Source organism: Patiria miniata, unplaced genomic scaffold (genome assembly GCF_015706575.1).
Source record: "Patiria miniata isolate m_02_andy unplaced genomic scaffold, ASM1570657v1 HiC_scaffold_27, whole genome shotgun sequence".
In the NCBI taxonomy this organism is placed as follows: Eukaryota; Metazoa; Echinodermata; class Asteroidea; order Valvatida; family Asterinidae; genus Patiria; species Patiria miniata.
The window spans coordinates 8,514,636-8,528,451 of record NW_024037066.1 but is presented as its reverse complement, the minus strand read 5'-3'; the positions used below and the strand labels follow the sequence as shown (position 1 = coordinate 8,528,451).

General features: G+C 38.5%; 1 protein-coding gene across 1 annotated transcript; it reads left to right on the top strand.

The window, feature by feature from the left end:
- The first annotated feature begins 2,722 nt into the window (after positions 1 to 2,722).
- On the top strand, positions 2,723 to 10,653 carry LOC119734376 (cryptochrome-2-like). The gene is made up of 11 exons (XM_038207870.1): positions 2,723 to 2,866; positions 3,306 to 3,538; positions 4,155 to 4,349; positions 4,848 to 4,966; positions 5,513 to 5,667; positions 6,206 to 6,349; positions 6,796 to 6,963; positions 7,812 to 7,952; positions 8,506 to 8,657; positions 9,045 to 9,283; positions 9,669 to 10,653. Exons 1-11 carry the CDS (start codon positions 2,780 to 2,782, stop codon positions 9,749 to 9,751), a joined length of 1,716 nt encoding a protein of 571 aa, XP_038063798.1. The 5' UTR covers positions 2,723 to 2,779; the 3' UTR covers positions 9,752 to 10,653.
- Positions 10,654 to 13,816: the final 3,163 nt, after the last annotated feature.

The following is a 13,816-nucleotide window of genomic DNA, read 5'->3' as shown; positions in this document are numbered from 1 at the left end:
TAACTACATACCCAGACATCAACTACGTATGTGTATTACAGTCAGTAGTTTGATTGCTGTGAACAGAATTTGAAGCAGTTGGTATTAATGCGGAGTTAATGATTAATGTGTGGTGTATATTATTTGTAAAAACTTTTGTAATAGTAATATAGTTACCAAGTTTCGTGTTTTTTGTTTAAAAAATAATTCAACACATCTTTCTTTTACCCAGATGCCACAGAGTGTTTCTTTATCAGTTTAAAAAATAATAATAATCAACCAGATGCCACAGAGTGTATGTTAGTTTAAAAAAAAATAATAATAATAATCAACATATTTTATACCCAGATGCCACAGCTGTAGAGTGTATGTTTATCAGTTAAAAAATAATAATCAACATATTTTATACCCTGATACCACAGAGCGTTTGTTTATCAATAAAACAACATTATAATGAATATATTTTATACCCAGATGTCACAGAGTGTATGTTTATCAGTAAAAAAATAATAATAATAATCAGCATATTTTATACCCAGATGCCACAGAGAGTATGTTTATCAGTAGACCTAGAGGTTGATGATTAATGTGTGGTGTATAATATTTGTAAAAACTTTTGTAATAGTAATATAGTTACTACGTTTCGTAGTTTAGTGTTTTCGTTTAAAAAATAATTCAACACATCTTTCTTCTACCCAGATGCCACAGAGTGTTCTTTTATCAGTTTTAAAAAAATAATAATAATCAACCAGATGCCACAGAGTGTTTGTTTAAGAGTTGACCTAGATGTCTGATTACTGTGAATTTAATTTTTGTTTCGAAGTGGTGGATATCACTATGGAGCTAATGATTAATTTGCGGTGTACAGACCTACTATTATTTGTTAAAAATTATGTAATAATATTCTGCCTTTACATCATGAAACGGCATTTGCTTTTTCTCCTTTTTTTTCTGATTTACGTTGTTTCTGTAATTCATGTTTTGCAGGTATAATTCAATATCCAGATATTAGTTCACCACTGTACTTAAGATTAGACTGGCAGATTTAGCTTGAGTGAAATAAGTGAAATAAGCCCCGCCCACTTCTTCCTCAGGCTGAATCTGCCACTAGTGTGTGTTTGTATCATGTTCCTTGCTCTATGTTTGTATTAATGCTTGTAAAACTCTCGCTCAGATTCTAATAAAACAAGACAAGGCAATTATAGTAAAGCTAGTCTCAGTGCGCCAAAACTAACATTCAATCCATCCATAATGGCAATTGAGCCTTTTATGTATAATGAGTGTAGTGGTATGTGTAAGAATGAAGAGACAAATAGAATGTTCCATTTTACGAGGGAAAGCCGAATGGAACGGAAACCGTTCCATTTGTCACCGAATTGAATTATTATTTTCATTACACGAATGTGAAACGTTTTGTTGTATTCATCTCAAATCCTCGTCAATGGTCAGAGCCAGCGATAGTGTGATCGTACGATGTAACTTTTGTATTAAACATTGTAATAGAGCGGCTAAGGGAAGATTCTCACCAGAATCGTGCACTTTTTCAGGAAAGCACGAAACTTCGTACAGGGGGACTATGATACCTAAGGATCATTAAAAAAAATGAACCCCCCCAAAAAAGCCCCCCAGTGGCCGCCATCTTGAAATCAAATATGGCCGCCAAGATACTCAATTTTAGCAAATACCTTCCTATCTACAGTACTTAGGACTGTAAATGAAGCATCTTTTACCCACGTTTTCAATATCAGGCAACATGCTGCAATCATCAGAAATTATGTCAAATGGCCGCCTTATTGGATTTAAAGATGGCGGCCAATAAGGGGCGCTAATTTGTGGGGTCTTTTTTTTTAATGGTCCTTAGGTATCATACTACCCATGTTCGAAGTTTCGTGCTTTCCTGAAGAAATGCACGATTATTCTCCTTAGCCGCTCTACTATTGCAGGTCGGTCGAACTGCGGCATGAATGACAACATCATCCGTTTGTTTTTTCAACGGAGCCCGCATGCTCCGTAACTATTTGTTCAGACGCTAGTGATGGATAGTGGACAGTGCATAGAGCGCCCTCTCTAATGGCACAACAATTAGACCAGCGCGCCAACTCGCACTAACGTCTCCTGGGCAATGCCGTTTCAGCAGTTTAACTTTTTCTTATTTTCTCCCTATGCTTTCCTGGGGAACCAATCAGCGATCGAGAAAAGTTCAATGGCTCGCCCGACGGTTGTACTCGCTATAACACATGCGGTGATCAAGCATCATCGCTTTCCTATAGAACCAATCAGCGATCGAGAAAGTTCAGTGGCTTGCCCGACAGTTGTCAACATACGCGCTATGCGCGGGGGCCATTAAAAGGCGCTGCCGTTTTGTTCGAATTGATACAGACGGTCTTATTTTACATAAAATGGCCACTTCCCGACTTCTACGAAATGACCAAGACGTTTATGCGCAGCGCAGCGAGGGTGCTACATACGCAACTATCGCTCTTGATTACTGACGTCTTGGGCCAAGACTAGCCACAGTGCTGAAAAGCAAACCACAGAGCGAGCGCCAAAAATGATATCAAAAAGCAAGTAACCTTCATATAATTATAGTTTGTAATTATACATTAGGTAGGAGGAAACCCTCCTATGTATTCAGGATTCATTGCCCGCTATTCCAGTCCTACATTCGAAGTCCGAAGGACAATGGAGGGACCGGAACCAGTCTAGTAGTTCTGTCGTCTGCTTTTTAATAACAGCGCCCTCCATTGGCAATAACATTGCTTGGATTACATAACGGCAATAAAAACAACAATGCGAATGCATGCACGTTAGGTATTACGAGAACGTGGAACTGGAAGGCCTACCGCCTAGCTATAGCCTGACTTCTAAGTATCATACGGTGGAGCGGGTATGTAAGAATTCAAGTTGAATGCGATTTTGAAGCATGTATACTTTTTAGCTGTACTATCATGGTATAATTGTCACACTAAAGCAGTATTCTGCAGTGTCCACGGCGCCTGCAGATGCAGTGGCGCCGTTCGGGATTTAATTGAGAGCCACAAAAAAATACCACATTGGTGTTTGCAGACGTGGAAAGATTTTCATATCTGGCTGTCACTAATTTTTCCCTTCAGTGACCAATCAGCCATCAGAAAGTGATAATAATGTTCTCTAAAAAGTCAAATTTAGTAGGGAAAATATTGAAGCTGTATTTACTGAGAAAACACTTCTCATCCAGTCTCATCATTACGGTTTGTGCAAAGGGTGAAAAGTAATGGCAGATATGGGAATCTTTCCGCAGACGTAAATTAAGTCTCTAATCTCAGTTCTTCTCCCTAAAATAAAAGAAACGTGCCATGGCCAAGTACCACCAGCAGTCACTTCACTGGTTCCGCAAAGGTCTCCGTCTCCATGACAACCCATCCTTGCTGGCTGCAGTCAGAGACAGCCAGGAGTTCCGAGCTGTCTTCATCCTAGATCCCATGTTTGTCAAGTCTGGTACCGTCGGCATCAATAGATGGCGCTTTCTTCTCCAATCACTGCAGGATCTTGACGACGGACTGAAGGGTCTGGGCAGCAGGTATATTTTGACAATTTAGAAATTAATCCTCTCAGGAGTACTTATTGTTCTGTTTGTAAAGTTATCACTGTTACGCCTCAACTGTGGCACTGTCACAACATCCCAACTACAGTTACGATCGTCCCAATCTTAGTTAGGTGTCTCCCAACTACAGTGTACTGTTGGGTCTGTCCCAGTAGTTGGGACCTTTGCCATAGTTGGGGCGTAACATCACCAAGCAGTTTATAAACTTTGACATAGCAAGTAGCCTCAAAAGGGGAACCCCATTTATATCTACAGCCTTTGTTTTCTGGGCCCCAAGGGGAAGAATTGTATTTGTTGTTTTTTTTATTGTGGAAACCAGACTGTGACTTTGTATCTTGCTTGGATGAACAATGGCCCAATTCCTCACTATCAATCAAACAATGTGCATTGACCAATTAGATCATGACTTTTTGTCAGGTGACACCGATAGATTTTTTGAAAATTGGTCACGATTAAGTACCATGAACAAATCTACATGGGCCACAAGTGGGTTGGCTTACATCCCAACTGGGATTGGCCCACTATACGCACTTGGTGTTAAATACCAGTATGCAATTCAGGCATTGTTGGCATTGACTATCCTGTCCTGTAGGTTGTATGTGTTGCGAGGTAAACCAACGGAAGTCTTCCCTGACATCTTCAAGAAATGGAAGATCAGCCACTTGACCTTTGAACTTGACACTGAGCCCTATGCAACGCAGCGGGACGAAGCCGTTGAGGCCATTGCTGAGAAACACGGAGTGCAGATCACAAAGAAGTCCTCACATACCCTCTATGACATACAGAGGTGAATGTCATTATGTCAGCAATGAATTTACCCATGAATGCTTTCTTAGTAATATTTGTGTTCTTTCATTGTGTCATCTGCTCTGTGCATGGAATCACCATTCACAATGTAGGAACTGAAAACAGTTGTTTTTTGGGGGGTATCCTTGAACACAAAACTTTACACAGGACAGAGGAATGATATTTGCTCTAAAATACTAACCCCCAACTCCATTTCTGAAAATTACAGCAAAAGCAAATGTTGTATATAACATTTAAGTCCCCAAAAGGACAAGGAACATATTAATTTTCTGGAAATTCCATGCAAATAACTGAACCCATTTTAACTAAAATCTACATTTGATAACATTGTGGTTACTCCTTAATGATTGCATAAAACCTTACAGCGCTGGGGCAGTTTTGGGCAGTACAGAAATAAGTGGCCAAAAAACGATCATTTAAGTGGGGGCTTTTTATGGATGTTCTGTTTTGTACATCTCTCTCTTTCTGATATCCATAGCATAACGAGGGCCAATGGAGGCAAAACCCCGATGACATATCAGAGTCTTCTCTCAATTGTATCCAAGATGGCCGCTCCTCGAAAGCCAGATCCTGCACTGAGCAAGGAAGATCTTCAAGGTAGGATAACGACACGTCAAAAGCACTCGGAGACAGATGGAGCAAATTCAGCTCATTGAACATTATATTGATCCACTAGTGGTTGATTCATAACGGAACTTACATTTATGCCTGCAACAAAAACTCTGCAAATATCTCTAGTCAAACCATGGTCAAAATGTCATCTTGAAACTTCTGCATTCTGGCTCCCCGCTGTGCATTAGGATGCATGCAGCTATTGGTAACCAGTGATGCAACAACCTTGTTAGGCATGGTCAGACTATGGCCAATCATAGTTCTTGCTCAAACTTTGTGGTTTACGGTCAAACTTTGTGGTTGAACTGTGGTTTACCAGCTTGGACTTGGGTGAAGTTAGTTAACTTTAGTTAACTTTAGTCCAAAGGCTAAACAATTAGTGAAAATTTGCCAATGGGTCAGAAACTTGGAAAGACCTTCCTGTTTCTTAACATATGAAGGGAGTTTCTTCTTCAACAATTGGTCGCAAAGATTGAAAGTCCAGAAAACAAAACGAGTATCTACAGATGTTCAGGTTTCTTGTCTTTCCAGATTGTAAATTACCAGTCACCTCAGATCATGACAGCCAATATGGAGTGCCGTCACTGGAGGAGTTAGGTCTTGATCCTAAGGATGCTGGCCCAGTTCTCTTTCCAGGGGGAGAAACAGAGGCAGTCAGAAGGATGGAAGAGCATCTGGAGAGACAGGTTTGTGAAGATTTCTTTCCAGAGGGGTGATTTTGCCTAATGGAAGAGCAAGTGTGTGTTTAATGTTGTAAAGATTTGTACTGCATGGACATGCATTTTTTGTTGCTTTGTGCTTTGTACTTTATCTATTAAAAATTACATTGTGACATTGATTGCTAATTGTATTCTTGAAACGTGTACCATTTCCTATTTATGCATCAGCTAAATAATGTCGTCGGCTTGCCTTGCTGTCATATCATCAAAAAGGTTGAACTGACAGCAATGCTTGAGTGTTTTACTGCTTTAACAGTGATATCATAATGCACAATTAATGTTGTAATAACTCTCAACCAGTGACCAAGGCCAAATATGATTTTGTTCGCCCCAAAGAACACGATCTTAACAAACTGTCCTGTCTTTAACAATCTGCCGTGCCTGTAACTTATGCCTCAAACTGCCGAAGCACTCTATGGTTTTATGGGTTCTTCAGGGAACAAATACATAATAATACAATGTTATATGAGTGATAATTAGTTACAGTCTTTGACTCACATTTTAGGAATGGGTGTGTAGATTTGAGAAGCCCAAGACTGAACCGAACACTCTCAGCCCAAGCACCACGGTGCTCAGCCCCTACCTGAAATTTGGCTGCCTGTCACCGAGGTTATTCTACCACAAGATTCAGGATGTCTACACACGCAAGGTAACGTAGGGAGGTGACTGCAGCAAGCCTTAAACACTCACTGGCAAGTCCTGAAATCTGGGAAATTCAGAATTTGCAACTTTTCAAAGTTTCAGCTGTTTTCGGCCAAATTCTCCCGTTTCGATTTTGGTTATCCATTCTGCCATGTTTAATCTTAAATAGGAATATCTTAAAGAGCATTTGCAGAAATGTCCTGCAATAAAATGTCTGAAGTCAAAGTGTTTCTGTTAATGAGTATTACGCTTCTCTCTTTCTGAAAACTGTGGGCATACTTTCCTTAAAAAGACAAAAGAAAGGGACTGATTTTGCAGAATGCGTATACCACACAAGCAGGCTCTCTACACTATATGGCTAAGCTAATGCTAATAAATCTAGCTTGGGTTTAGAAAGTCCCAATTCTGTATTTATTTCAATTTCTTAACCTGTGTACTCTTGCTAATCAACAGAAGAACCACAGTAAGCCCCCAGTCTCCCTCCATGGCCAGCTCCTATGGCGTGAGTTCTTCTACACCGTAGCTGCTACTACACCCAACTTTCACAAGATGGAGGGTAACCCAGTCTGCTTACAGGTTCCATGGGACACAAACCAGGAGTATTTACAAGCATGGAAAGAGGTGGGATCACTGAAGACAATCCTCCTATTAGCATGCCTCTGTGAAAAAAAAAGAATTAGCATTAGTTACCTATAAGACCCCTCTTTTTTGTCACCGTTGCTATTTTATGGAATTTGACCAAGTGGTACTCGGACTATACTTTCCTTTCAAAGGAATTCCTGAGAGCCATGAATCAGAAATAAAACTTCGCCAACTGTCACTTTAGGGGATTTCAAAAGATGGAGGGTCCTACTAACAATAACTAATGCTGAAAAATCTTTAATGAAGGATACAGATATTAGATAACCTGTTCCTGATGAAGAACATGAATAACACTAGAACAAACTCTTCTCCCCTCCTATTATTTTGCTTGTGGGGGCCAAAAAAGAGCAATTGCAGCTAGCAGTCGGGCCTGATCTGGGACACTGGTGCCATGTTGCCAGCGCTGATTTTAATACCTTATCTAGAAGAATCGCACACTTTATAACCATGAAATTAATGAATCATTCAAAGGAATCTGCAGTTGCCAAAGCAAGTTTGATGAGTTCAAACAAGATTTCTTTGATTGAAAATTGCTAGGAAGTATTTCATGAATTCATTTTCACACCAACAACCAATTGATATACATAGAAGTTAATTCTGCTTCATCTTAAAAATGCACACAAATTTGAAAAATGTATCTGTAGGACACTTTGTGTCACAAGCTATCATTGATTATTTTGACTGGAGAGTTTGCAGTTCAGGGAAGCGGTTCTGAACTGGTTTGTATAGGTAACAAAACATAACTCCATGTACTGCTATAGTGGTAGGCAGTTTTGTGCCAGCATTACAGACACATACATTGTATCTTTCTTCTTGTCTCAACTCAGGCTCGTACAGGTTATCCATTCATTGACGCCATCATGACCCAGTTAAAACAAGAAGGCTGGATCCATCACCTGGCCCGTCACGCTGTGGCTTGCTTCCTGACAAGAGGCGACCTGTGGATCAGCTGGGAGGAAGGACAGAAGGCAAGCTGCTTAGCAAAAATACTAAGCGAAAATATCTGTTAGGCAGAAATCAGCTTAGAAACAGTCACAAGCATTAAGGGCTCGTCTCAACTTGTATCCGGGATGAGTTCCTGGCAAGTTGCGGGTAGAATCATTCACTTTGTCCAGAAGAAGCTCTGCACTTGTCCCGGACATGTTCCCAGGACAATTTCATTAGAAAATGCTTGCAATTGACTCACCAACACTGATAACTTCATTGCTAGAAGATTGCGGGGACGTTGTTGAGAATCCTGCAACTTACAACCGATACAACGTCCACAACTTGTTCAGGATTCGTCCGGGATATGAATTGATAAACATGGCAGTTGTGTAGTTACAGACCCCTCATTTGTTTAGTCCATAAAGTGGTTTTGTTTTCATTCCAAAATGACTTCCACAACCATAGGTAGGTTTGTTCATCGTGGTGACCCTATTTATGTAATTTTGAACAATATCTCTTCATAGAATATACATTGTTACAGTTGATGTTGTGCGAAACAACATCTTTCATACTTGTCTTGTTCAATGCCAGCAGGTCTTTGAGGAGTGGCTCCTTGATGCTGATTACAGCCTGAATGCAGGTAACTGGATGTGGCTGTCAGCCAGTGCTTTCTTCCATCAGTACTTCAGAGTATACAGTCCCATTGTGTTTGGCAAGAAGACGGACAAAAATGGAGATTACATCAGGTAACAAGAATATAAACTGAGTTTATACATTATAGATTCTATTGGAGTTAGATTTTGTGTTTTTTCTGCTCTAGACTTAATTAAATTCTTTCCTGACTTTTGGTTGTATTAGTGATTGTCTGTTAAGGTTGTAAAGATTAGCATTATCAAAATTGTTTTTATGCTTATTTGCTTTGTGTTCCAACTATTCTTTTGCCACACTAACCAACACCTGTCTTCACAAAAAAAAAATTCATCACAGATATTTAAATATAAACCAATAAGTGGTAATCTCTGTATTCACCAATGTCCAACTAGAGACTCGTTTTAGTTGTTTGTCAAAGTTCAGCCATTATTGTATTACTATGTATTGTAAACATGATTATTAGTTGTGATTTTTTTCTGCAGAAAATATCTTCCTGTTCTGAAGAAGATGCCATCCCAGTATATCTACGAGCCTTGGACGGCTCCCCGCACAGTGCAGGAGAAGGCAGGGTGCATTGTGGGTACGGACTACCCCCGGCCCATCGTTGAGCACAGCGTGGTCATGAAACGCAACATCGAGAGAATGAAAAAAGCACGAGCTGAAAAGTATGGCAACAACAATGGGCCACAGAAGGCCATTTCCTCTCCAAAGACGTCAAGTGGTAAAGTGTTCTTATTTGTAATAAGCATTTGTAAAAGAAAAAAAAAGGGTAAAAACAGGCTTGCAGCTTTTCCTCGGATCAGCTGATTTCCTCTTTTTCCACTTCACACTTATGACATTAAAAAAATGACAGAAAACCACTACAGGTATATAAAGTCTTGTAAAGCTTGGGATTTTGTCTGTTTTTTGTTTTTTTTTACGTTTCTGGCTCTCCTAATTCACTAAATTCACAATTACAACAATGGAGCCTTTTAATTCACTCATTCTGTCGAAAGTGTTGCATGTACACTGTCAACATCACCAATGACAGACTGTTATGTGTACATGTATTCAGAGGCAAGATATAAACCCTTGTGATTTCATATGTTTCTCTGTCTCATTTGCAGGTGGCACAAAAAGGAAGAGTAAATCTAAGGACGACGCAGGGAGTTCTAACAAAAGAACCAAGAAAATGACTGACTTTTTCTAGCATGGACACTGGACCCATCGAACCCCTCCCCCTCCCCACTCAAGAACCACTTGATTCACAAAGGAGAAGGAGTCCATTTGTAGTTCCACTGCAGAACACTTGATGCACCTGCATGCTCAGTGCTAGAGATTCCACTGCTTTACTTTGAGGTCAAAATTGTACACAGTAAATATCCACTTGTATTTATTCTACCAGTCCACATGGATGAGAGTTATGATGGAGTCAGTCACAAAACCTAAGTCATCACAAGTCACCTTATCTCAAGTCAAACCACTCAAGTGAACTATCATGAAAATATTCCTTTGTCAATGTTCATCACCTATTACTGGTGGTCAAACTCGTGATTTGACCAGTGATATGACTTGATAATAATGGGTACTTATATAGCACTTTTTAACTATAGACACAAAGCGCTTTACGTTATCATTACCCTGATCATTGGGGCAATGGAACATTCCAAATACAATCTCAGCTCCCTGGGTAGTATACAGCTAGATAGCCATTTTGGCAGCTTAAATCAATCACAACCATATCTGCCCTCACAGGTACCCATATACTACAGGGTGAGGAGAAGCAATGAGTGACAAAGTGCCTTACCCAAGGGCACATGCGCCTTAAACAAAGCATTTCAAAACAAAGCATTTTAAAACAAAGCATTTCCATAAGGACTTGTGACTGACTCGACAGTATATATCTTCTTACCTTGTCTGCTATTTTTTTTTCTACTAGGTAACATTTGGAATGCTAATATATGTTTCGAACTTGAGGTGTTCTGTTCATTTTGAGCGCCAATTTGAAAATGTTGGTGTTTGCAAATGTCATAAAACAGTGCTATTGGGTTTGTTCTATTATTAGCGATATGAAACTAGATTTGCACAATAAATTATTTCAGATAAAACTTGCTGATGTCTAAGATCTCAGTCTTTGTCCACAGTAAATGCTCCATCGAAAATGTATGTAAAAAAAATCAAACATATTCACTTTTGTTTAGCAAGAAATGAATGTTTTTTTGGTCAAAACCTCTCAACTAAAATTAATTAAATTGGTTAACATAGGTCAAGAGATTAAAATGTTTGGTTATAAGGGCTGCTGTCGTTTTAACATCTGTGAAAAAAATGGGCTTGCTTTAATGTAAAAACAGATGGCAAAAGTAGTCAAAATTACATTGATCCCCCATTACAAAAAGTCAGATATTTTCACCGAAATCAATTGCACGGATGCAGCAATATTGACAAAAATATTCTTATCGCGTCAAAAAGTTACTTCTGATTTGTTTTGGACAAAAGTAATTTTTGGACAAGTTAATATTTTTTATGTAAGATTAACCCCTTACAAGTTTAAGTTTACTTTTGGTTGAAAAACAAAAATTGCCCAATGGTCCCTTACAGGCATCCCATAATGATGACTTGACAGGGATGCCATTCAGAAGAAGTAATGGACTGAAAATGGGGGGTCAATTGGTTAAAATATTAATTGTTCTTAAAAAAAAATTGCCAAAATCCTCAGTACATTAATATCAAAGTATGCTCAGTCTTACATCAACAAAGTTTTACTACCAGTTGCAGAGAATTGATTTTTGGACTAAATTTAATTAAAAATGTAATCCAAGTCTTTTGCAGAAAAGTAATCCTGCCATCCAAGTCCTGAAACACATTTCTAAACATTTTCTGGATAGATGTGACAAAAAACGGGACACAGAGTTTGGACCAAATCAGTCAAAATAATGAATTTTTCTTAAAAAAAAAAAAAAACACCAAAATTACCAGCTATCGATATTAAAAAAATGCAAGGTTAGCGCCTTACAGTTTTGGATTTTATTTTGGTTGAGAAATAGAAATGCTTGAAATTTGCCAGGAAGATTCCTGAACGTTTTCCAGCTAGGCATGCCTTTATAAAGAAAAGAAAAAAACTTGTTGAAAATGTTTGACCCGACAAGTCAAAAATGATATTTTTTATATTGAGACGTCAGAAAAGTGGTTTTGGGACCAACTACTGTTAAAAATTTAAGGTTTACTTCTTGCGATTGTTTGTTGAATTTAATTAATTACAGGAAAAATAAATGACATGAAACCTGCTGGGTATATTCTTTTCGGTCCGCAAACCAGTCTTTCTTTAATCTTGATGCTTATTCCAAATATAATTTCAGAAAAAAACATCTGTAGAAACGAAACCAAAAATATGACTTTACCCTCAATAAATCCCTTAACTTTATTCATAAGTACCTGAGACAGTTTACCCATTCGTATTGGTCGAGAGCACGTTACGTGGTTGGATTTAAACCGCCGGCTGAGTACAACACCGCTGCGTTCTGCGCCACGTCGCGCAGTTCAGCGCCACATCTCGCAGTACAGCGCAAATGTCCATTTGAGGAAGTACCATTGACTAGAGTGGCAATGCAGATGGTTTCACAAAACAAATTCAATAAAACTGTTGAACTAAAAGTCAGAAATTAGTGGGGGTTTTTCCACTTGTTTTTGGCTTAGGAACCGAACGGTATTTATGAATGGGAATAAATGTGCTTAGCCGGTTATATCACAAATACGCAAAACCGGCATGAGGCCGGGCCTGGTCACGGCGGATGACCCACGCCTTCGGCTCGGGGCAGTTATCCGCGTCCAGTTCCCTCGCTGGTTTTAAACGAACTTGTTTAAAACTGACCACAAGTTCCCTCGATTAATAAAATTACATCAAATTATCTGTAGAAAACCAACCATAACGAGGACTTTACCCTCAGTCATTAAATTCTTTAACTGTAATTGAAAGATGATTTAGATAAAAGATATACAATACAGAAAAGATAAATAGAAACCTTTTTCTACGAAGAAATACTTATTAATCCACACCATAAATTATTATTACCCGTCATAACTGCATAATGTTTGATATAATTATTAAATACACCAGCACCCTTTGGACTATAATTAAATCTAATAACTATTTTTATTAGAGCCTACAGGGAAAAAATGACTTGACTGAATTTGCATAAATTGTATACATTATTAACACCAATGTCGTTTTCATGATTACATCCAGAAAGCGTTTTTGGGTGTTCGGTTTTTTCAAGCTAGTGAGAAAGACATGACATGAAAAATGATTTCATGGATTCTTCATAAGCATAATATATTCTGGTGTTGAATTGAATTCAAACAATGAATGTTTCAAATGTGTGCAATGGAAAGAATCATTTCATTCGTTAACACATGGAATGTTCCATTCCACTCGGCCCATCTGTCACCTCATGAATTTAGTCTTTAATGCACTCGTAAAGATAATTAGTTGTATACGGTACTATACTTCACTGTAAAAATATCATTCAAAAGAATATAGTCTTTTTCTTCTTCTTGCCTATAGCTGAAGAATACAGAGAATACGTTAGCAACAAACTTAATGCATGCTGGTGTACTATTATAGCGTACTTCACTGTCAAAATATCATTCAAAAGAATAAAGTCGTCTTCTTTTTGCCTATAGCGGGAGAATACACAGAAAAGATGACAACCTTCATGTTGTAGTTGCCACTATAATGTCATCAATTCGACAAACTAAATAACACTGTAGAAACGATTCTTAATTTGCAACAAACTAAATGCATGCTGGAGTCCTACTTCACTGTAAGCGGATCAGTCAAAAGAAGTCTTTTCCTTCTTGCCATTAGCTGGAGAACAAATGACAATCATCCCGTTGTCTAACCTAAATGTCATCAATTCAAAAATAATACTAGAAACAATTCTTAATTTGCAACAAACTTAATGCATGCTGGAGTAACCCAAAACGTTTCCAAGGCATTTTCATGAATTGAAATAAGCTTAGGAATGCCCGTAAGAATGGGATTACAGCACCAATGATTGTCTCGAACAATAGCCAACAAAACAACTACGGATTGTGATTGTCGAGGGTGCAGTTGGGTCATTCAATCAATTGAGAGTCATCAAACGTGTGACAGATTTTCCGGTTTCGTTACTCAAATACTTTGTCATTTGTCATTCAAGTATTATGTGGAAATTAAGACTTTTTAATTTGTTGGGTAGGTAGCTTGCTATTCACAATCACTCTTAAAGGATGACTG

Bases quoted from the DNA above. Each gene is read 5' to 3' on its own strand.
- LOC119734376 (XM_038207870.1), top strand. From the start codon at position 2,780: ATGCACGTTAGGTATTACGAGAACGTGGAACTGGAAGGCCTACCGCCT. The intron at 6,964-7,811 runs GTGGGATCACTG...GTCTCAACTCAG, and splicing joins ATTTACAAGCATGGAAAGAG to GCTCGTACAGGTTATCCATT. The intron at 8,658-9,044 runs GTAACAAGAATA...TTTTTTCTGCAG, and splicing joins AAAAATGGAGATTACATCAG to AAAATATCTTCCTGTTCTGA.